This window comes from Zalophus californianus, chromosome 15 (assembly GCF_009762305.2).
Source record: "Zalophus californianus isolate mZalCal1 chromosome 15, mZalCal1.pri.v2, whole genome shotgun sequence".
In the NCBI taxonomy this organism is placed as follows: domain Eukaryota; kingdom Metazoa; phylum Chordata; class Mammalia; order Carnivora; family Otariidae; genus Zalophus; species Zalophus californianus.
Genome location: NC_045609.1, coordinates 30,031,645 through 30,056,898, shown reverse-complemented (window position 1 = coordinate 30,056,898; position 25,254 = coordinate 30,031,645). Strand labels below are relative to the sequence as shown.

The window sequence follows — 25,254 nt, the reverse complement described above, 5'->3', positions numbered from 1 at the left end:
TGTTGTTTTAAAGTAGGCTCCATTCCCAGTGTGGAGCCCAACGTGGGGCTTGAACTCATGACTGCAATTCAAGACCTAAGCTGAAATAGTCGGATGCTTAACTGACTGAGCCACACAGGCACCCCTGCTTTTTTGTTTTTAAGTTCCCATTTCTACACAATGAGCACAATAACCTCACATGTAATGATTATAGAAAAACATGTGACAATGTATAAAACAATCACAGGTCCACTGCAGATGCTCAATAAACTTTAAATGCCTAGGTGTCTCAACTCCTACAGGGTGACGAGTTACAATGTAATGTATAAATAAAGTCTTGAAACTAGACAATCATTCTACTGACGTTATGCATACAGTAAAATAGCTCAGCTATATACATTTTAATGGCATTTTAAATTTGAGATATCTTTTCCATTTGTAATGATATTCAGAAAAATACTGCCCCTTTCTTAATTCAGATTTTCAAAACAAGAAGAAGGAGGCTATAAACATAGGCTCTGAAGTTGAGATTGCTGTCTTTTAATTCCAGGTTAATCATTTACTAGTTGTGCCTCCTCCTATGACTTAGTTTCCTCACTTGTAAAATGGAGATAACTCATCCTCCCTTTGTAGGCATGTTATGAATATAACAAGTCAAGGTAGTGGTACAGTATCAGACTTGCAGTAAAAGATCTGGAACAGAAGGCATCATTACTATACTCTTCTGTCCCTGCTCCAAGAACCTTTCATTCTCCCAATTCAACCCCACTCAGCATTGTCACCCTTTTCAGATTATGAGATCCTTCTAAAAAGAGCCTATTCCCGGGGCCTAGCACATGGTAGGCTGTCAAAACTGCGTTGAATGATGAGTGGAGAAATGGAAGGCTTGACTTCAGAGTATCAATGTACTTTAGATAATCAAGAGCAAAAAGTCATTGCTACACTTCACTATTTTTTCTACTGTGGTTTAAAAAAAAAAAAATCAAAATGATATAGTTTATCCTTCCAAACAATCATTTACCCATTCTGGAATGTACTAATGAACACCTACTTCAGGCAAAAAAAAACTTCCTTTGTTCAGGGTAAATCTTAAATCTGTGATTTGAGGCTATATTTTAAGATTTTTTTTTAATAAGACTTTTAATAATTAAACTATTTGAGTTCAAAATAGGTTATTTCACAAATTCTGTCCTCATAAGTTGTATAAAAGCTGAAATAATGAGGGCATCAAGCAGCCTACGAAACTTTAATGACACAATCTATTTAATCTCTCTATTACAGCTACATTTGAGTAAATTAATTCCTTTTATTTGATCACTTACATGAAATTTGACCATAGACAGTGAATAATCACTACAGGGTTCAAATTCAGCTTTCACGTATTTCAAATACTAAGTGACTTTCTCGTAAGGCCTGCCTAAGAATCGTTAGTCCAGGAAGATTTTCTCAGGGCTTTTAATACATCGATAAAAATTCTAATTATTAGTTCCTGGATGTTCTCTTTCAATGACTGCTAGGGCACAAAATATATATCAGTTATAAATTGCTCCATAAATCAGCTATTTGCACATACCTATTTGTTTTTTTATAGGCAATCAATATTATACAACAATTTCATATTTTAAAATTTCAAGAGGTTTACAAATTCTTCAATGGCCAAGACTGGATTTTCATTTATAGGGACATTTTTTGTATTGCAGAGCAGAAAAGCACCAGGCATTGAAAAAGAAACAAACCCGTTCTGGTTCTTGAATGGGGTGGCAATTACAGATACTTTTTATAGTTATTTGTTAAGCTGCACGTATGTTTTACATTCTGTGTATGTATATCTCACAATACAACATATTTCTTAAACAAAATACTTATACGTTGAAATACTTTTAAATATAGGAAGAATAAACCCTAATAGAGTATTAAAGGAATTCATTCTTATGATACACACAATAAATAACTTAGGAGACATTTAGCCAAGAGAAATCAGCAAATTTTCCACTTGAGAAAGTTTCCAAATTATGAATTAAAAATTTCCCAATTATTTGAGCAAAATCAATAGAGGTCCAACAGAAAAATAGGTATAGAATTCAGTCCACTTTCGCCAGTATACGAATGGGGCAAAAATGCCACATATAAAAGATAACCCAAAATTTGATATGGTCATGACAAGGCAATTAATGGAGGTAAACAAAGAAGAAACACACACACACACGCATGCACTCAGGCACACGTGTGCACACTTACCAAGACAGTTGCATGTTGGCAATTCAGAATCTTTCGTTGTGGACACCAGGTTTTTTGTAGGATTGGTAAAGAAGTTCATGGCATAATCATTAAAACTTTTCTGTGCACTGTCTACTGGGGAAAATTCTGAAGCTCCAACACTAGATGAACAGATGTCCTCTTCACTCTTGGTAGAAACCACTGTAATTCCACCTGAACATACTACATTGACATTCCTGAGAATTTGTGCTGGGTCTGGTAAGGGGGTTTCATGAGAGATACCAGGCAATGTTGGCAGTTTCTGATGCATGAGTTGGTCTTTAACATTCCGCGGGAACTGTGTTTGGTCATCACCGGCCGTGACATTAGCACACTGGTTAGTTGGAAGGGCGGGCTGGAGTAAAGGATGAGCTTTCTGATTGACATTCACTGTTGGCTGTACCTGAGAATTATCAACTTTTTCTGTAAACGCCTGTCCACTGGATTCTGTTTTTAACTGGCATAATGGGAGAGAATCCAACGGTTCAACCTTCATGTTTCTTTCCTGTGCTAATTCAGGATAATAACGCTCAAATTTTATCTGAGTGAGTGGAGGAAATAATTTTTTGTGTTCTAATGCTGAACTCGTTTGAGTCAGTGGTTTCCATACTTTGGTTAGGGGAGGAATTTTTCCCAAGAGAATGGGAAAGTCGTGTGGACCAAACTGACCAAATCTTTGAAACTTAGATGCTATCCAAATGTCATGTAACTTACTGTACTCATATGACAACTGTTCCTGCTTTTTCCGGTCATTTTCTTGACAACTTATGACTATAGGCTTCTTTTTCCGCCGATCTCTTGATGGGGTAGCTCTTGTCTTTTTCTGTGTTGTGTTCTTTTGCTTTGTCAGTGATGAGCTATGATTATTTTGTACACTGGAAGGTGGTTTCTGTTGTACTGTGACCTTCTCCTGACTACATTTTTGCTGTACATTATATGCAACAAGGCTTGTTGGTGTACTTTCAACCTTTCTGTCCTCTTGTTTTATGTAATTGAATTTAATTATTGATGCAAGTTGTGTTAACTGTGTTGCAACGTCTTCCTCTATTTTGCTGTGTATTGTATTTAGACATGACGGATCGTCTTTTAAGTCTATCTTTTTACTGTTGGCCAGTGACTGGTTACAGTATCCCAATTTATCACTAGATGGTGGCAAATGGTGCAAATTCTTAGAACTATCAAGAGTAATTCTACCTGGAGCAACATTTTTATTGGTGTCAATTTTAGGTGAATTTGAATTTGGTATGAAAAGAGATACCGAATTTGTGACTTTTGAGTATTCCTGTGACTTTGTAGGTGCCTGGTTAGCAGCTGAGCTGTTGTGTGACTTGGAAATGTTTTGGCCATTGAATACCACTGTGTCACATGAACTCTGCTTTTCCAAAGATGGATAGTGATGAAGGCTTTCTGGCTCCCCTTGTAAGTTTTGGTCTTGGAGGTCTTTTCTTACAGAATAGAGAATAGCTTTACAGCTATTAAGCAAACTCGCTGTTCTGTGTTCCGTTTCTTCATCCTTCTCTGACTTTGATGGTGAGGAATTTTCTGATGGGGCTTCTGACAGTTGGGTCAGAGCTTCTATGGCCACCACTTGTTCCAGTGTTAATCTCCTATCTTTCATTAGGGATAGAAGGCTTGGTTGAACTGGAGATCCACCTTTTGGTTCTTTACTTGGTATATTTTCTAGAGATTTTGGTTCATCACTTTCATTGTGTGTACTAGTATGACTATTTAAGTTGAACGGTGCAGGATCTGGAAAAGACTTGCAGTTAAAGCCAGATTTCTGGAAGACTGAAACATTATTTCTCCCTTTGAGATGATCACAGCTCGTACTAGCGGCGATGGAACTCATGGCATTATGGTTGGCAGTGTCTTTCAGGAATTTATAGGACTTGTTTTCAAATGCCTTGCCAAATTCTTCAATATTGAATTTTTTAAAAGACACATTTGTTTCGGTTGGTAAATAGCGTACATTTTTAATGCCGTTTCTTACGGTTTGTGCAAACAATTTCTGAGGCTCAATTAAGTCAGTAAGTAGGACTTTTTTCCTGTCATCTTCAGATTTTTTTAATTTTTCAGCTTCTGTCACAATTGCCTTAAATTCGCCTTTGACATGATCGGTTAAATGTGATTTCTTGTGTTGCGTCCACTTCTCCACTTCAATACCTGTCATACTTTCTTCATTTTTAGTTACATTTTCGGGGGGAGGTGGGTTTAATTCCAATCTCTGTTCCCCCCCATAGCTCCTCCTGTATTCCATGGATTCTGACTTGGGGCCATTTACTGGTTTGTTGACAAAATATGCCTACAAAACAAGCACAGAAATATCTCATATTATCTATGCAAATATTGGAATAAGAGCCACAGGAACTTTACGATTTAACATGAATGAAATGTAAAGCCCCTGAAAAAAAATTACTTTTGCTTTTTACTTTTTTTTTAAAGATTTTATTTATTTATTTGACAGAGAGATAGAGAGAGAGCACAAGTAGGCAGAGTGGCAGGCAGAGGGAGAGGGAGAAGCAGACTCCCTGCTGAGCAGGAAGCTGGACGTGGGGCTCGATCCCAGGACCCCAGGATCATGACCTGAGCTGAAGGCAGCCGCTTAACCGACTGAGCCACCCAGGCGCCCCTGCTTTTTACTTTTCAATAAAATACCAAAAGGGGTGTGGAGGGAAAAAGAAAAAAAATAAAGTACAAATATCATTAACTCATACCTGTAAATATTTTGGTATACTTATTTGCTTTTCAAAATAATCTTTTTTTTTTTTTTTTTTTAGAGAGAGAGCAAGGAAGTGTAAGGGGGTGGGTGGCGGGGTTGTGAGGGGCAGAAGGAGAGAGAGAATCTTAAGCAGGCTCCATGCTCAGTGCAGAGCCCGATGCAGGTCCAATCTCATGACCCTGAGATCATGACCTGAGCCAAAATCAAGAGTCTGGACACTTAACTGACTAACCCACCCAGGTGCCCCTACAAATAAATCTTTAAAATATTTTTACATTGGTACCATTCGATGGGCAATATCTATTATCTTAATGCAAACTGTACTGAAATACAAAATACACACAGAGAAGTGAACAAATCCTAAGTATACAGCGAACTGAATTTTCATAGATGAACCCCCCAAGTGCCCAGATTCCAGCCAAGAAACTCCCGTCTCGTCATCATTCCACTGCCAAAGGGTAACCATTATTTTGACATCTATCATAGATTTCTTTTGCTTATTTCCAAACTTTACATAACTGACTTCCTTTCACTCAAAATTGTACTTGTGATTCATCCATGTTGCAGTCCATTGATTCTTACTGTTGTATAGTAATTCATTGAATGAAAATATTACAATGTATTTATTGATTGTACTGTAGATGGACATTTGAGTTATTTTTGGTTGTATACCAGTATAAGTATTACTGTAATCTTGTGGTGAACATATAATATATACACATTGGGTGGAGTGGAAGTACTGGGTTATCAAGTGTGTGTGTATGTGTATGTTAACTTCGGCTTTAGTAGACAGGCCAGAGAATTTTTTAAAGTGGTTATTCAATATACACTCCCACCAGTAATTATGATAGCTCTAACTGCTGCACATTCTTATTAGCAGTTAGTATTTTTTGTCTTTTCACTTACGCCATTGTGTTTAGTGGGAATGATATAATCCCTTTAAAAAAAACTTTAGATGAAATGCCTACAAAATAAAATTAATCAATTTACCATTTAAAATCATAAAATGCAGTGGTTTTTAAGTATATTAAAATGTTATACAATAATCACCTCTATCTAATTCCAGAATATTTTCATCACCCCTAAAAGAAACCTTGTACCCATTAAGCAATCACTCTCTTATTTCCCCTACTAATCCCTATTTTTAAAACCCAACAGCTCATCTAAAATTACAACATAGGAATTGAGACGGTAGGGGCATTTCCAACTGCTGTCAGGAGCGAATGTAAAGATAACCTCCACCTCCTAATCTTTAGTATGGTTCTGGACATTCTATTCAATGCCTCAGGGAGAGAAAAATATAAGATTAGGAGACTTCCTATTGAATGAAGGTGATATACCTGAGTCCATAGAAAAACCAGGAGTACTGACTGAAAAACCAAATCAAAGTACAGAATAGCTATAAAATATATAAGCATTACCCAACTGTATAATTAAACATTAAACAATCTTTTCTTTCACATTAAACAATCTTAGTAGAAATAGGGGTGCCTGGGTGGCTCAGTCAGATAAGCATCTGCCATCGGTTCAGGGTCCTGGGATCGAGTCCCACATCGGGCTCCCTGCTCAACGGGGAGCCTGCTTCTCTCTCTCCCTCTGCTGCTCCCCCTGCTTGTGCTCTCTCTGTCAAATAAATAAACTTTAAAAAAAAAAAAGTTAGTAGAAATAAACTGTATTTAATTTCTTGATCAGGGCACACAGGTTACACAGGTTATGTTTAATTTGTCAAAATTTATCAAAATATAAAATTATCATACATATATTTTCTATACGTATATTACATTTCTATAGTAACTTTAAAAAATTAATCTAAAAAACTAAATTTCTTAACATACAGGGTAATAAATTAACAGATAAACTTGAAAATATTTAACAATTTATTATTAAAATTATGGCATTTCTTTTTTTTTTAGACATTTTTATTTATTTATTTATTTGACAGAGAGAGACACAGGGAGAGGGAACACATGCAGGGGGAGTGGGAGAGGGAGAAACAGACTTCCCTCTGAGCAGGGAGCCCGATGTGGGGCTCGATCCCAGGACCCTGGGATCATGACCCGAGCCGAAGGCAGACGCTTAATGACTGAGCCCCAAAATTATGGCATTTCTAAGCAGTGGAGAAATGTATCAATTTCTTAATAATGACAAGGGGGAAATTTGACCCCCATCTCATAATATGTACTATGAATTACAGATATATTAATAATTTAAATACAAAAAACAAAATGTAGAAAGCAGGGAAAATATTCCCAAGCAAGAGTAAAAAATGAGAAGCCATAAAGGAAAAAAGTATTTTCAATACATATGATATGAACAATTTTTTTTTTACGATTTTATTTATTTGGCAGAGAAAGAGACAGCGAGAGAGGGAACACAAGCAGGGGGAGTGGGAGAGGGAGAAACAGGCTTCCCACTGATCAGGGAGCCCATTACGGACTTGATCCCAGGGCCTTGGGACTATGACTCGAGCCGAAGGCAGACGCTTAACGACAGCCACACAGGTGCTCCTATATGAACAATTTTTAAAGCAAAGGCACCATAACATAGTTCTTTGCAAACTGCTGATCACACTCTACAAGGTCCAATACCAATTTAGTGCTTTGAAACAAGTGCTTTGTCTTAATGGAATAGTACAGAAAAATACAAGTGCACTACATTTAACAGAAGTAAGTATTACATTATAAATCTTCAAATTTCAAAATTTTTATTTATTTTTATTTATTTAAGAAATCTCTACACCCAGGGGGGCCTGGGTGGCTCAGTTGTTAAGCGTCTGCCTTCGGCTCCAGTCATGATCCCAGGGTCCTGGAATCAAGCCCCACATTAGGCAACCTGCTTGGCCAGAAGCTTGCTTCTCCCTCTTCCACTCCCCTCTGCTTGTGTTCCCTCTCTTGCTGTGTCTCTCTCTGTCAAATAAATAAATAAAATCTTAAAAAAAAAAAAAAGAAAGAAAGAAATCTCTACACCCAACCCGAGATCAAGAGTTGGATGCTTTTCTGACCGAGGCGGCAAGGCAACGCTACAATGTAACTCCTTTATGTAATGTGTCTGTGCACTTAATCAGGATGTAAAATGTACTTATTTCTTCATATATATAGTTGTCAAAAAACGTGGGAGAAACATTGCCATTAAAAAAAATAAAAAGTCAAAGGATAGTCTAGGAAAATATTCATACTACATGTAAATAGTTACTATTCTTGATGTAAAAGAGCTTCCACAATCAACAAGAAAAGTAAGTCACTCAATAGAAGAGTGAGAAAAAGACAGGAATATGTACTTTGCTTAAGTGGAAATCCACAGGACGAAAAGCTGTTTGACTTTCCTAGAAGACAAGGAAATGAAAATAAATGCAACTTTTTAATCCACCCAAATGCCAAAACTAAAAATGCAGAAATGTAGGTAAGCAAATTATAATGCAATATAACATTTATACTAGAGAAAGTATGAAATAAACAAACTCATATTCATATTGTGAAATAATGTGCAGCCATTACTTGTATGTATCAATCTAGTGATTGCATGGCAAGACATCCTAAATAAACAAGCTGCTGAAAGCTAGCTGGCAGGTAAAACATTAATAACAGTTACCACTGGGAAATAGAAGTGAGGAAAAGAGAAGCTCTGTTTGTTTTACTCGATGCTTTTAATTTTACAAATATGCCTATCTAAGATACCGGGACTTCAATGTACACATTCCTCTAATGAAAAGATCCTGAGTACATTTTAAGATTTACGTGCCACAAACATAGGACATTCTCATTAACTAATGAGCTTAATTAAAAACTGACCTTTATCATTCAGTTATATCTCATATACAGGTTCCTAAATAAACAATGCGAGTCCGGCACTGGGCTCCCTGCTCAGCGGGGAGCCTGCTTCTCCCTCTCCTGCCCAATGCAGGACTCAATCCCAGCACCCGGGATCATGACCTGAGCCGAAGGCAGATGCTTAACCGACTGAGCCACCCAGGTGCCCCTATTACTGTTAATATTAAACACTAAGATGGGGAAAGAGCAATCCTTCGGAGCTGTCTGATCCAGGAGATGCCATGTAGCCTGAACTTTAGAGTCCTCCTTTTTTAAGTTGTCACATAGATTGTGATGGGGATTCAGTGAGACCATGACCAAAGTTGTTAGCACAGTGAGGATGAGGTATCACACTAAGAGAGAACACTAACAATTTTTTTTAGATAGGGAGGGGGCAGAGGGAACCTTCAGCAGGCTCCACACCCAGCACCAAGCAAGATGTGGGGCTCTATTTCACCACCCTGAGATCATGACCTGAGCTGAAATCAAGAGTCGGATGCTTAAGTGACTGAGCCACCCAGGTTCCCCTATTATCTCATGACTTTTTTTTTTTTAAAGATTTTATTTCTTTATTTGACAGAGAGAGACACAGCGACAGAGGGAACACAAGCTGGGAGAGTGGGAGAGGGAGAAGCAGGCCTCTCACGGAGCAGGGAGCCCGATGCGGGGCTCGATCCCAGGACCCTGGAATCATGACCTGAGCTGAAGGCAGACGCTTTTTGTAACGACTGAGCCACCCAGGCGCCCCTATCTCATGACTTTTTAAAAATGCGGGATTTGAAAACATGGGGTCTATAGGTACACGAGAATATGCTCCACACAATGCCAACTACTAAACATAACCTTTAAGAAAACAATTTGATAGATTACATTTGAGTAGGGGCTAGTAAGATTTTCTCTGTTCTCAGAAATCAACCGGAACTCTTACAAACACATATTTAATGTAATTGTATGGGTATGTGTGTATGTGCACTGAGAATACGGTTACTTATTAGTTTCACTTGCTGTTCACAGTGAAACTGAATGGCCAGAACAAACTTTTACCACTACTGGGGAAAAACAACAAATTCAAGTTCATGTCATGACAAAAGTGAATCAGCAAAACAGATGAACTGTATGGTATATGAGTATATCTCAATAAAGCTGTTAATAAAAAAAGAGTCAGCAGGGATGAGTGAAAAAGCAACTTGAAAAATATGTAACACTGCCTTATGTTTAAAAGGTACATCTAAATAATGTATAAACATGTTTATTTTTAAACAGAAGTGTGGAAAAGAAAACAAACCAAGCTAATTTCTATTACCGGGTAATTATTTTTTTAAGATTTCATTTATTTATTTGACGGGCTGCGGGGGGAAAGCACAAGCAGGGGGAGCTGCAGGCAGAAGGAGAGGGAGAAGCAGGCTTCCTGCTGAGCAGGGAGCCCGATGCAGGACTCGATCCCAGGACCCCGGGATCATGACCTGAGCCGAAGGCAGATACTTAACCGACTGAGCCACCCAGGCGCCCCTATTACTGTTAATCCTGAACACTAAGATGGGGAAAGAGCAATCCTTTGGAGCTGTCTGACCCAGGAGATGCCATGTAGCCTGAACTTTAGTGTCCTCCTTTTTTAAGATGTCACATAGATTGTAATGGGGATTCAATGAGACCATATGACCAAAGTTGTTAGCACAGTGAGGATGAGGTATCACTAAGAGAGAACACTAACAATTTCATTATAATACTTATAATCCAAAGAATGTTAGCTATATTATGATATACACTCCTTACATGGTGCAATAACTCATTTGATCTTCACTACAATCCCAAGGTGGACCCTGTAAAAAGGTGCTCAATTTTAAGAAAAATGCAAATTAAACATGGCACAGATAACATTTTTCACCTATCAAAATAGCAAACATCAAAATGTTTGAACACCTAGGCCCTTGGGGAAGTTGTGGGGATATATACTCTCATATGATGCTGATGGAGTGCAAAATGGTATTATCCCTATGGAGAGCAATTTGGCAATAACTATCAAAATTACAAATTCAACCTCTCCTTTGATACAGCATTTTCACTTCTGAGAACTTATCCTAGTTATACTTGCACTTAATGATATGTTTTGACAGCTTTGTGTATTTTAACAAGTAACTGATAATACCCGAATGTCTACCTGTAGCAGACTAATTCTCTGAAGGAAGTGAAGGGTATCACAAAAAATTGGCTGTTTTAGGCTGTGGACTCTAGGCCGCCGGGGTCGGTGAAGGATCTCAAGATGGCTGCGCGAAAACTTGCTCTAAAAACCATTGACTGGGTAGCTTTTGGGGAGATCATACCCCGAAACCAGAAGGCCATTGCTAACTCCCTGAAATCCTGGAATGAGACACTTACCTCCAGATTGGCTACTCTCCCTGAGAAACCACCTGCTATCGACTGGGCTTACTACAAGGCCAATGTGGCAAAGGCTGGTTTGGTAGATGACTTTGAGAAGAAGTTTAATGCCCTGAAGGTTCCTGTGCCAGAGGATAAATATACTGTTCAGGTGGATGCTGAAGAAAAAGAAGATGTGAAAAGTTGTGCCGAGTTTTTGTCTCTCTCAAAGGCCAGGATTGAGGAATATGAAAAAGAGCTGGAGAAGATGAGGAATGTAATTCCATTTGATCAGATGACCATTGAGGACCTGAATGAAGTCTTCCCAGAAACCAGATTAGACAAGAAGAAGTATCCCTATTGGCCTCACAAGCCAATTGAGAATTTATAAACTTGAGTTGGGGAGAAAGCTCTGGCCCTCGTGTTGTAAATGCTGGACATTAAAAATAATGATACGGTGAAAAAAAAAATTGGCTGTTTTACTCTCTCAAGTGCCATATATACTCTGGGGACCCAAGCTCATGCCCACCAGTGTCTCTTCTCTTCATCCTCTACCACCCCAAAAGTGCCCCAGGGTACCGTTTAAAGGACAGTAGGGACGTCTGGGTGGCTCAGGTCATGATCTCAGCGTCCTGGGATCGAGCCCCGCATCAGGCTCCCTGATCATCAGGGAGCCTGCTTCTCCCTCTCCCACACCTCCTGCTTATGTTCCCTCTCTTGCTATCTCCCTGTCAAATAAATAAATAAATATAAATAAATAAATAAATAAATAAAGGACAGTAATTCAAATTCTTCCAGTTCTCTGCGTTGCGCTCTATGCTAGGCACAAGACTATACGTTGCGCTGGGTCCCTTACCCCTTCTGAACCGACAAGAATGTTGATCACCTTAGATCAGATCTGGGTCCAATAGTTGCTAAGCACCCTGTTTTCTCATTTTCCACATTCCTATCATAGTGACACTCACACCCACTCTTGCATTAGCTCAAATGGCATTGAGCAAAGTGGTATTTTATTCTGAAATGACTATGCCCTTTGGACAGAATCTGACTGTCGCCTCTCCCAACACTCACATTACATACATGCTGTATTTCCTGTATCAAGAAACAGCTGCTCAGATCACATGGAAAAGTCTTTCAAAGCATGTACAGAGACATGGTCCACAAGACTATGACCTTACTGCACGCAGATCAGTGTTTCTCAACCTGCCTTTAGGGTTTTTTGGTGGTTTTTTTTTTTTTTTTGCTTTCTTTTTTCACCCCCCACCCAGTAGTCTTTTAAAACACTTTTTCCCTAATAGCCTTCCCCAGGAAATTTTAATTCCACAGATATGTAGTAATGTGGTCCCATCATAATATCTAAGATTTTTTTTACCCTCTCCCAGCAATCAAGAACTGATCTTCATCCACTTTGATGAATTAAAAAAACTAACGTGTAGAAGGGGCGCCTGGGTGGTTCAATAGGTTGAGTCGTGCGACTCTTGATTTCGGCTCAGGTCATGATGTCAGGGTCGTGAGGTGGATAGAGCCCCACGAGAGCCCCACATTGGGCTCTGCACTGACAACGGAGTCTGCTTCTCTCTCTCTCTCTCTCTCTCCCTCTGCCCCTCCCCCTACTCACGTACTCTTTCTCAAATAAATAAATAAGCCCTAAAAAAAAAAGAAAAACTAAGACGTAGAAGACAAGGAGCAGCCCATAAAGTATGTATACCTGATTAGATGTGACACTCTCAGGACCTATGTTCTCAACCTGAAAATTAAGTGTTTGGAGAAAAAAATTCAGAACCACTGGTGGCTCCATTTATGTTGACTTTAAAATGATGCAATCATGCTGGATCCGGTATTTGACCTCCCACATTCCCACGGAAGTGTGGAGGTCAGTCCCTGCTCTGCACAACTGCTTTCGAACAAACCCAAACTGAAATTAAAAGAAAGATAAACCAGCCATTCACCAAAGCTAAAATCAACACTGAACACACACACACACACACACACACACACACACATATCTTTCTTCAAAGGGGACCTGCAAAACAGTTACCTTATTTTCCTGCAGCAGTACAACTGTCTAGTTCTTTTCCTTTTTGAGGCATAAAAAGAGGACACCCACCCCACCACGTTTTGTAGCCCTCATATTTGAGCTTTGTCTCTGTTGTTTTCTGCAGCTTGCCTACAGCCACCCTATAAGACGTCCAAAGTTTATAGAAAGGCAGGAGAAGGTGGGGTGTATGGGACTGAGTCTGTACTTATCCCCACGTGTCCGACCTGGGTGCCATGAAGCCTTAGGGCTCTTCCACGCCTGGGCTGAATAGAAGTCATCCCAGAGACTCTGAAAGTTCCTTTTCCACTTCCATCCACCACATCCAGACTTCTTTTCTATTCGAATTTTTTTACTCCTATCCCCAACAAAAACTCCACCCTCATTTGGCCACAGGGTCTCAGAATCCAAAGTAAAGTCTTTAACTGGGGGCGGGGCGAGGGGCGGCGGCCAGAGGAGGGGAAGCAGATTGTTAGAGGGAGGGACAATTTCTATTTAATCCAAAAACATGTAAATTGTAGATGGGTTATGAATGTATACAAAACTGACCTAAGAATGAAACCTCTCTAGTCCCAGGTGTCCTTGTTCCTTCCATCTTTCTCCGAAGCTTTGAGCCAGTACAATTTATTCCAAGTCAAAAAGACTAAAAACCTTTTCAGACCCGAAATTTGCCTCAAGCTATCATCCTATCAAATTCCCTCCTCCTTCAAATGTCTTAAATGGCTACCCCAAGGTTCTACACGTGAGCCCTCAATTGCCAAATTCCATCATTGCTTAACCTGCTCTTTTGTAGACCTCCAAGGAGAGTCTCAACTGAAACTCTAAAATCTAGGTGTCCCTGGGAGCTCCAGGTTTCTGTGCCTCTGTCCCCAGGTTATAGATGTGTCGCCCTGAGCCTACAACTTAGGAGGACTCCAAAGCCAAACCCACTGTCTGTTCATTCTTCACCCTTTTCATGAACAGTCTTCCCCATGCTTAAAGTTATAACCAACTCTGTGTCCAGTGTAGTTTATTCTTTATGTTTCACAGATTTTTCAGAATGGGGCTTTAATGGAATCAAAGTTTGGCTACTTTCCCTGCTCCATCACTTACCAACCAGGTGGCTGAGAGGGAGCCCTTGCTCTATGAAGCCTCTTTGAGCCTCAGTTTCCCTAAGATAAATCAGGACGAGCAACAGCATTCACTGAACCAGTTTATTGTGAAGATTAAATGAAATAATGCATTTATACATATTGTTGGACCTTACTATGTGTGGAAATGAACTGACTATTTAGGGGAAAAACACCTAATAGGTAGTTCTTTTTTTGTTACATGTCCTTCAACATATAGCAAAAACCTACTAACTCCAGTCTCAAATCCACAATTAAGAAAAAAAATATTTATTAGTAGCTATTATTCATGTATTGAGCATTGACTGCTTGCCAGGCATCATCATTCATGTGTTGTTTTTTTTTTAAGATTTTATTTATTTATTTGACAGAGACAGAGATAGCAAGAGCAGGAACACAAGCAGGGGGAGTGGGAGAGGGAGAGGCAGGCTCCCCGCCGAGCAGGGAGACCGATGTGGGACTCATCCCAGGACCCTGGGATCACCGACTGAGCCCCCCAGGCGCCCTCATTAACGTTTTATAGGAATTATCTCCTTTGCTTTTCCTAAGTATAGTATTAGTATCTCCATTCTTCTGATAAAATTTAGAAAGTTTAAGTAACTAGGCAAAGTCAAATCAATACTCTCAGACCCAGAATCAAACTAGAGGTCTCTCCCAAGGCACTGCTCTTTAAGTAATAATTAACATTTATGATGTATTCCATTAGTTACTAATATTTAGTAATGTTTACTGACCCAAGATTACCGTCGACACTTAAAACTTAAAAAAACTCAATTCCTATGGTTGTGTGAATTATTGTTTTTCTGAACCCACTGGCCTACTTTCATTCACCTGTTTTTAAGTTGTAACAGAATAGCATTGCTATTCAAAATATTCTCACCTTTTGTGCAAATTCAGCATATGCACACTGGGTTCACACCACATTATCAAGGAGAGTTGGGTGAAATTAGAAGCCAATTTACAGTCCAACTCTTGAGGATATGATCAGAGGTCACTATTTTCTCTCCAAATGTTCCCTAGACTATAAACCTCCTTACTTCTGGATAAATCTGATTTAATTTACCTTTTTCCTAACTCTTTACTCAAAATTTTCAGTTTTGTATCATTAGAAGGTTCATTGAAAACTTACTGGTTTTTGTTTTTTGTTTTTTTTTTTAAGTAGGCTCCAATGCCGCTCTACCAACTCAGCCAGCCAGGTGCCCCGAAAACTTATGTGTATTAAATAATACACCAACGTGAAGTACCACATTAATTTTTAAAAAACAATGAAAAGAACACAAAAATTGCCGATTATCTAATTCATTCAGACTAGAGTCAATCATACTAGTTTGACAAATGCAATTTATATGCACTCATACTGTCAAGGCTCATGATAGAAGGCAGGCTGCAAATATCTTTTTTTTTTTTTTTAGGGCATTTAAATGCTCCTCAAGATTTCAGGAGACTGGTCTTAAGACAAATCCTGTTTTCCACTAGGATTTAGCCTCTATCAAGTCATTTTGTCTGGAATGCTCCCTCATCATCAAAGATGAATTCAAGGACCTTGTCTCACCCAACTCCATCCAGAAGGCCCTCAGATAACTAGTTAATTCGTGATCCTACAAGGCACCAATAAAGATTTCAACTTTCAGTTCTTTCCAATATTGCTCATGTGGCCTTGGGTCTCCTTCCTCAATGTTTCCCTTTAAAGAAAAAAAAAGTGTCGATTTCTGTTTAGGCTTTCTAAGAACATAAGCTCCAAGAATACTGAGTATTTATTTAGCACTTAGCTGGTGATGCTATGCACAGAGGTATTTACACATTCCTAACAGAAAAATCAGAGAGCATTCTGGAGCCAAAGTATCAAGATCTGCAAATCTTTCCCTTCTAGCTGCCTCCCCACAGGCTATAACAAACTTAAGGCTTTTCTAGCTAAAGAAAACAAAACCCTTAGCTCTCACCCTATCTGACCGCACCATTTTACAAAAAATGGCCTTCAAATAATTGCCTGCCATCAGTATCACCCACTCTTCAGCCCACTATAATTAGGATTCTGCGGCCACCACCTCATTGAAACTGCCCAAGACTCACCAATATAGTCCCAATTGTCAAATTCAGTGGACTGCCAGAATATCTTTTAATACTGCTGCTCACATCTTTAACGTTCTCCCTTCAATTCTCCACACTACATTTCAATCTCCTTTTCTGGATTCTCTGCCCACTTATAAAGGGCAGTGTTCCCCTTTGCCTTCTCTCCAGGCTCCCCATTTATCTAGATACAGGCTTCCAGTCTAAACCTATTTGCTGATGACTCCCACAGCAAGACAAGATCTTTCCTCTAAACTTCAAACTCAGTCATCCACCAACTGGACATCATCATCAGGCAATCAAAACTCAACCACATCTAAAACTTAATGAGTTACCTCTACCCCAACCCTGCTTTAACCCCAAAACTCACCTAATATAATAACTCATGAGTCTCCTCAGAAGTCTCCTCCATTCAACACCCCAATTCAGCCAATGAATTCGGGGGTCTTACTTAAAACCTCTTCCTTTCATTCTGAGATCTTCATTTCTACTGCTTTTTGCCTTAGTGTATTCATTCTACAAATATTTATAAGAGTACCCATAACATGTTGTACGCATGGTTAATGAGAGAGTTAACATGAGAGGTACCAGTTCTTATGGATATTACATTCTTTATTTTTTTTAAAGATTTTATTTATTTAAGGGTACCTGGGTGGCTCAGTCTGTTAAGCATCTGCCTTCGGCTCCGGTCATGATCCCAGAGTCCTGGCATCAAGCCCCGCATCGGGCTCCCTGCTCGGCGGGAAGCCTGCTTCTCCCTCTCCCACTCCCCCCGCTTGTGTTCCCTCTCTCACTGTCTCTCTCTCTCTGTCAAATAAATAAATAAAATCCTTAAAAAAATTAATTAATTAAAATTAAATAAAATCACAAAGTCAGTTTCTTCATTTGTACAACACAAATTTCAATGATCAGATATGCAGTTATTTACAGAGATCATTTTAAATGCAAATCTCATTGTTTTAGGCTGCATTCCACAAACACCTGGCTAAACATCAACATCACCCTAGGGGTTTTTAGAAAACGAAATTCTAAACTAGCCCCAGCAAGGTTCCCTTAATCTGAAGGTAGAAACTCTATAAGGACTCAAAGAGCAGAAAGGTAAGGCAACCTGGGAAACACTAACCACCAGAGCAAAATTCACATTTTTCAGTACTGCAAGAAAGGTCTCCAAGATCCTAGCCTTGGCGAAATTCTACAGACTGTACCTTAAAACAGGAGTATCCTCAGACCAGCCCCACCCCCAGCCTTGCGTCCCCTAAGGCTATTTTAATCAGCCCAGTCCTTTCTTGAGTAGCAGCCTTAAGGTAGAATGCCCTTTCTTCATTCAACCCTCCCCCAACAATTTTGCCCAAAAAACACTTAAAACTAGAAGAAAGGTATCTGGTAGAAATCAACAATTTTTAACAATCCCCCAGCGGGCAAACTCAAGTATTTCTTATCCCCCAGCTCTGCTCAGATAAAACTGAACACTCCTTCCTTTACTATCTTGGCACAGATATTTATCATATCAATTGATTGTACCTACTTATCTGTTTGCAATGCAGTCTCTTCATCCTGGACTTTAGTCCCCAGAGGCGAGATTTTCGCGACTGTCCTCTAGGTTCACAAACGTGTTTTATTTTGGGAACAAATGGGAAAATCTAAGTCTATACTAGATATTAGATAATATCAGGGAATCTTAATAATGGTATGATTGTATGGTAGGACTTAACCTTAAAGATGATAACCTGCAATTTACCAGTGGTTTATACACATACAAAAAGTCAAATATTGAATTGCAGTAATGGACATAGTGATGTTCACTGCATTATTCTCTCCACTTGTTTTCTGCTTAAAATGATTATTTAAAAAGCTGGATGATTATCATAAGAATAAATGAGTAAGTACACAAATGAATTTAGAAGAAAATTCACAGGGTGGTTTAATCTGGAGAGATTTTCCAATTTAGCTTTACTGACTTGTAAATATTATTTTAGAATAAAGGAAAAATCCTTCCTTTCCAAATGTTGATTTTACAAATACTTGTTTTCAGAAGATGGCCCTTCTGGAACCAGACACCTCACGTGGCAGGATCGGTTAGGAAAAAGGAGAAGTTAATTTAGGTAAACTCGTTCTAGTCTTTCCTTGCCTCCTGCAAAACAGTCTCCAGTACCTACCATCACTAAATGACTCCATGCTCATCTACCACCACTCAGTCTGTATATAACACCTTTCTCCTTCACCGGAGCTCTGGTCCTCTTCTACCTAACTGACCTTTTAATGCATGACTCAGTCTTGGCAAGTCAAGAAGAGAAATCCAGATAAGCACCTACTGGCAAGTCATGAAGCTAAGAGGTACTACCCATCAATACAAATTCCCATTATGAGTACACTCCTTTTTTCCCTCCTTTTATTTCCATAAAATAAGTACAATGATGGAAATTTTGCCTTACCCTTCTCCTTCTATTAGAAGTAACAATTTTAGGGGCACATGGGTGGCTCAGTCATTAGGCATCTGCCTTCGGTTCAGGACATGATCCTGGGGTCCTGGGATTGAGCCCCGCATTGGGATCCCTGCTCAGCAGGAACCCTGCTTCTCCCTCTCCCACTCCCCCTGCTTGTGTTCTCTCTCTCGCTGTGTCTCTCTCTTTCAAATAAATAAATAAAATCTTTTTTTAAAAAAAGAAGTAACAATTTTAAAATATTTCCAGATTTAGATATGTCCTTAATAAGAAAAAGAATTTTTTAAAAAGTATACAAAAATGTTTATGGGAGACTTGTTTGAGCTGCACTGTACAGGAAATATCTCAGAAACAATACAGGACTAGGTGAATGAAGTATGGTATGATATGTCTGTACAATGGAATTCTAGGTAGCCCATGAAATACCATGTACTGAAATGGCAAAAGATCCAAAAATTTCATGAAAAGACCAACTGAAGAGGAACATAGGATACAGTCTTCTGTGTGTGTACCTGGGGACGGTTGAGGAGAAATCTCTAAGTGTAGATTTAGAACATCTGAAGAGGGGCCCCTGGCTGACTAAGTTGGTAGAGCATGACACTCTTTTTTTTTTTTTTAAAGATTTTATTTATTTATTTGAGAGAGAGAGAATGAGAGATAGAGAGCACGAGAGGGAAGAGGGTCAGAGGGAGAAAGCAGACTCCCTGCTGAGCAGGGAGCCCGATGCGGGACTCAATCCCGGGACTCCACGATCATGACCTGAGCCGAAGGCAGTCGCTTAACTGACTGAGCCACCCAGGCACCCGAGCATGACACTCTTGATCTCAGGGTTGTGAGTTCAAACCCCATGTTGGGTGAAGAGATTATTTAAAAATAAAATCTTTTAAAAATAATTTTAAAATAAAATAATAAAACATCTGAAGAGATACACAACAAAGTAGTCCTAAGGTTATTGCTGTGAAATAAAAGGGATGGGGAGGAAGGGAGAAAGAAAATGGGAATTGGAACTTTTAGCCCTTTGATATTTTAACTTTTTTCAACTAGTATCTGTTCTTTTTTTTTAAGATTTTATTTATTTATTTGACAGAGACACAGCAAGAGAGGTAACACAAGCAGGGGGAGTGGGAGAGGGAGAAGCAGGCTTCCCACTGAGCAGGGAGCCCCATGCAGGGCTCGATCCCAGGACCCTGGGATCATGACCTGAACCGAAGGCAGACGCTTAACAACTGAGCCACCCAGGCGCCCCAGTGTCTGTTCCTTTTATAATAAAGTTGTTTGTTGTTGTTGTTGTTGTTGTTGTAGTTTTTTCTTTTATAAAGACATGGGGTGCCTGGGTGGCTCAGTCAGTTGAGCATCTGATCTTGATTTTGGCTCATGTCCTGATCTCAGGGTCCTGGATAAGAGCCCCTTGTTGGGCTGTGAGCTCTGAGCTCAAGCCCCATGTCTGAGCTCTGTCCCTCTCCTCTGCTCCTTCCTGCCACACTCTCTCTCTCCCAAATAAATAAAATAAATGAATAAATTATAAAGGCATACAAAACTGAAATAAAATCCAGAAACTACGTATGCCGAATTCCAGTATTAATTAATTTTTCTACAAAAAGATATCTCACTTCATTAATAATAAATAAAATTAAGGACCTAAATAGATTTTTTTTCCAACAACTAAAATGCAGATGGCCAAGGGGCGCCTGGGTGGCTCAGTCGTTAAGTGTCTGCCTTCAGCTCAGGTCATGATCCCAGGGTCCTAGGATCGAGCCCCGCATCGGGCTCCCTGCTCCACGGGAAGCCTGCTTCTCCCTCTCCCACTCCCCCTGCTTGTATTCCCTCTCTCTGTCAAATAAATAAATAAAATCTTAAAAAAAAAAGAGTCGGATGCTCTACCAATTCAGCCAGCCAGGTGTCCCGGTGCTAATCATTATCAATCATCACATAAATGCAAAACCAAAAGGAGATATCACCTCCATGAGGTAGCAGCATTATTCACAACAGCCAAGGTAAGGCAACAACCTAGCGTGTCTGACAGATGAATGGATAAAGTAAATGAGAATATGTGTATATATGTACACACACACACACACACACACACACACACAGGGATATTTATTCAGCCTTACAAAAGGAGAAGGAAATCCTGTCATTTGAAACAACGTGGATGAACATGAATGATCCTTATGAGTATTATGCTAAATGAAATGCGTCAGAGAGAGAACGACAAATACTGCATGGGAACATTTGTATTTGGAATCTAAAATCTTAAAAAGGCAAACTCACAGAAACAGTACAAAAGTGACTGCCAGGGACTGGAGGGTGGAGGAAATAGGGAGAGGTTGGTAAAAAGGGTATAAACTTTCAGTTATAAGGTGAAAAAGGTCTGAGGATCCAATGTACAACGTGGTGACTATAGTTGATAACACTGTATTAAATAATTAAATTTGCTAAAGGAGTAGAATTCAAATGTTCTCACTAAAAAAAAAAAAGGTAAATCTGTGAGGTAATGATGTTACTATGATGGAGGGAATCCTACCAAAGTGTATATGTGTATCAAAACACCACACTACAAACTTTAAACATCATACAAATTTGTCAATTATACCCCAATAAAGCTGAAAAACAAACCCTCAGTAATAATTTTTAAATTAAAATAATGTAATCAATTTTAAAATGTCAGATTGACAAAGAATAATTGATAATATCTAGATGTGATAAACTTGTTACTCTTGGTTCAATTTTTAAATTTAGAGATGGCAATAATTATGAAGAATTTAAATTTAAAATAGTAGCATGTTCTAGTTTTGTTTATATTTCTCTGGAATATTTTTGCCCATCCTCTGAGTTTCAACTCTCTTTCCTTTAGGAATGTTCCTTGTAGACAACAAATCATTTAATTTATAGACTTTGTTTTATTTACATAATCCGAGTCACTTCTTTTAGATGGTGACTACATTTTATAGTCACAATGTAATAATAAATGTTTGGTGCTGGTAGGTTTTTTGCTAAATGGATTATTTTTCTATTTTATTCTCTTTTCCTCTATTAATTTAAAAGACAGACTCAGGGCGGCTGGGTGGCTCAGTTGGTTAAGCATCTGCCTTCGGCTCAGGTCATGATCCCACCGTCTTGTGATAGAGCCCCACACTGGGCTCCCTGCTCGCGGAGAGTCAGCTTCTCCCTTTCCTCCCCGCACTCATGCTCTCTCACTCTCTCTCTCTCTCTCTCTCTCTCAGATAAATAAATAAAATCTTTAAAAATAAATAAAAGACATAGACTCTTTTAAATTTACTACTGATTCTCTTCCTGTCTTTCAATATTATTCTCTCTTTTTTTTTTAAGATTTTATTTATTGGGGCGCCTGGGTAGCTAAGCGCCTGCCTTCAGCTCAGGTCATGGTCCCAGAATCCTGGGATCGAGCCCCACATCGGGCTCCCTACTCCATGGGAAGCCTGCTTCTCCCTCTCCCACTCCCCCTGCTTGTGTTCCCTCTCTCGCTGTGTCTCTCTCTGTCAAGAGACACAGCGAGAGAGGGAACACAAGACTTGAGACTCTTTCTTGTTCCCTCTGCCCCTCCCTGGTACACACCTGCACATGCGCTCTTGTTTTCTCGCGCTCAAATAAATAAATCTTAAAAACATAAAAAAAAAAATGTCATCTGCTTGGGCTCACATTATTTGGAATAAAACACCAGCACGCGTGTTATCATCATTGTTTTATGTATTTCAAAGTGCAAACAAAATGCCACAGGAAAACATGAAGGCATTACAAAAAACTTCATTGAAGTTTTAAGTCATTACTACCTCAAGGAAGAGGGCACTGCATTTCCCCCCCACCCTCTATGTAGTTCTTTGACAGGTATCACGGACAAATTCAAATCTGGGACTATATACCTTTTAATTTTTCAGAAACACCTTAAACATCATGGAATATAAATCCAATTAAGAAACACAGGAATAAAAACATAAATGAGAAAGGGACACGATTCTGAGTTCCACAGTCCCCAAAAGACTGGTGTCATAAAACAGAAAATCGCCACACTTTTACTATCATACAACTGAGGATGATTGTAAAGAGCTGAGTGTAGGGCTTTTAATAAAAACAAACAAAAATAACACCAGAAAAAAGTCTCCTAGTCTGTGAACATTGAGGGCTCTCTCTTACTGCTAAATTTTTCTCACCTCTCTGTTATGAATTCCAAAGTTACAATCTGACCCTAAAATACCTCTCTTCTGTACCTGGCTGGAAAGCTGCCAGGAAAACTTTTGTGGCCTGTTCTTAAAGCCATTTTGATGCTTTGCTAACAAATGAGATGACAGCCATGGAAACTAACAGGAGTTTTGAGAACATGAGGCTCCAGGCATGAAGAAGCCTCAGCAGATGTTGTTACACATTTGGACATTAATAATGAAGCAATTCCTACCAGGCCTCTTGGTATTATACTTGCAAAACTGATTCAAACAAATGAGCTTGGGAAAGAGCAATCAGTGGAACTAAAAGCTGGATTAAATATGGTAAACAAAGAATCCTTGGCAGGGGTGAGCAGTACTTGACTCGTAGAGATTGAAATAACATCTAAGACCTGCTAACTCGAACAATTAATTGAAAAACACAGAAAAGAGTAAAGTTTGGGCTAGTAATAAATTTATGACCAATGCTACAAGTTACTACAAGGGAAGAAAATTTCAATGATATTCTAAATGAACACAAAAATGTGGTAATCATTTTACAATATATATGTCTATCAAATAAGCATGTTGTACACCTTAAACTTACATGGTATTATATGTCAAGTATATCTCAATAAAGGTAGGGAAAAATAAATTTGAAAAAATTTTAAATAGACTTCAATATTGGGGCACCTGGGTGGCTCAGTCATTAAGCGTCTGCCTTTGGCTCAGGTCATGATCCCAGGACCCTGGGATCAAGCCCCTCATCAGGCTCCCTGCTCCACAGGAAGCCTGCTTCTCCCTCTTCCACTCCCTGTGCTTGTGTTCCCTCTCTGGCTGTGTCTCTCTCTGTCAAATCAATAAATAATATCTTTAAAAAAAAATAGGGGCGCCTGGGTGGCTCAGTCATTAGGCATCTGCCTTCCGCTCGGGTCGTGATCCTGGCGTCTGGGATCGAGCCCCACATCGGGCTCCCTGCTCCATGGGAAGCCTGCTTCTCCCTCTCCCACTCCCCCTGCTTGTGTTCCCTCTCTCGCTGTCTCTCTCTCTCTGTCAAATAAATAAAATCTTTTAAAAATAATTAATTAATTAATTAATTAAAAATTAGAGTTCAATATTTTTTGTATAGTAAAATAAATAAATACAAGAACATAAAATAAGAAAATAAAATAAGTTTGTTAAAACTCTTATTGTTTCGTGGAAGTATTTCAGAAACCATGGAAACAAAGACAAATATAGAACTCATTTGAAAAAATGAAAATGGCTGGGGGGGTATAAATCAAGGCTAAAATTCTAAGGAAGAAGTGTTGAAAAGATTTGAAGTACAACAGGCAGCAAATCATAAAACAACACTACTACACCAGCGAATAAATGCAATAATCTCCTTTACACATCCAAGAAAAAGTGACCTTGAGATAAACTTACACATCATTATGTTTAGTTCTAAGAACTAAGAACCCAGCTACGTGAAAGTGATGGGAACTGTCAGGTCTGGCATTTTTAGAGTATATACATTGAGGTTCCACACACCTTACCCTTTGCCTGGGGTGCTGGTTGGGTTTTACAAATTACGCAACAGATACACCAGAGGCTAAACATGCTCTGATATAAAACCCTTACTACAGGGGCGCCTGGGTGGGTCAGTCCTTAGGCGTCTGCCTTCGGCTTGGGTCATGATCCCAGGGTCCTGGGATCGAGCCCCACATCCGGCTCCCTGCTCCGCGGGAAGCCTGCTTCTCCCTCTCCCACTCCCCCTGCTTGTGTTCCCTCTCTAGCTATGTCTCTCTCTGTCAAATAAATAAATAAAATCTTAAAAAAAAAAAAAAAAACCCTTACTACACAAGCTTAGTAGGTAAGTTATGAAGTGACCATCTGTGTTTTCTGCTTAAGCAGATGAGAGGATCTCAAGGTTAGAACAGACCTTCAAGGACATGGAATCCACCTCCTTATGCCAGGCCCAATCTCTGCATTACCTTTATTAAATGATTCATCACCTTTGCTTAAGTATCCAAAGTAACAAGAAACTACCTCTAAACAGTTAAATATACTGTTTCTTCCTATCCCACACTTATCAATCTTATTTTTTTATTGGAACCTGACATGGCAAGTCTTCCTTAACCCTTTATTTAATGATCAGTGATGGATTATAGCCCACAGAATAAAATAAATAGCTCTGAGTCCATACTGATATAATTGAATGAATAAATAAGTGGGAGAAAAGGGACAGTGCTTTCTTACAGTGCAATTCCCATTAATAGATGGAGAGGAATGGTAGAAAATTACCATTTGGTAAGCACCATATTAATAATTGTTGGAAGCAAGAATTATGT

The 25,254-nt window shown here is 39.1% G+C and overlaps 2 protein-coding genes across 2 annotated transcripts in view; one reads left to right on the top strand and one right to left on the bottom strand.

Moving 5' to 3' along the window:
- TET1 (tet methylcytosine dioxygenase 1) overlaps positions 1 to 25,254 on the bottom strand; it is a 127,394-nt gene that overhangs the window by 50,777 nt on the left and 51,363 nt on the right. Inside the window, exon 4 of the mRNA XM_027589225.2 lies at positions 2,218 to 4,537. Within this exon, the coding sequence (XP_027445026.1) occupies positions 2,218 to 4,537 (2,320 nt within the window). The remainder of the gene's footprint in view (positions 1 to 2,217; positions 4,538 to 25,254) is intronic.
- LOC113919721 (ATP synthase subunit d, mitochondrial-like) lies at positions 10,984 to 11,585 on the top strand. Its single transcript, XM_035724116.1, has one exon. The coding sequence runs from the start codon at positions 11,021 to 11,023 to the stop codon at positions 11,504 to 11,506; it is 486 nt and encodes a 161-aa protein (XP_035580009.1). The 5' UTR covers positions 10,984 to 11,020; the 3' UTR covers positions 11,507 to 11,585.

Bases quoted from the DNA above. Each gene is read 5' to 3' on its own strand.
- LOC113919721 (XM_035724116.1), top strand. From the start codon at position 11,021: ATGGCTGCGCGAAAACTTGCTCTAAAAACCATTGACTGGGTAGCTTTT.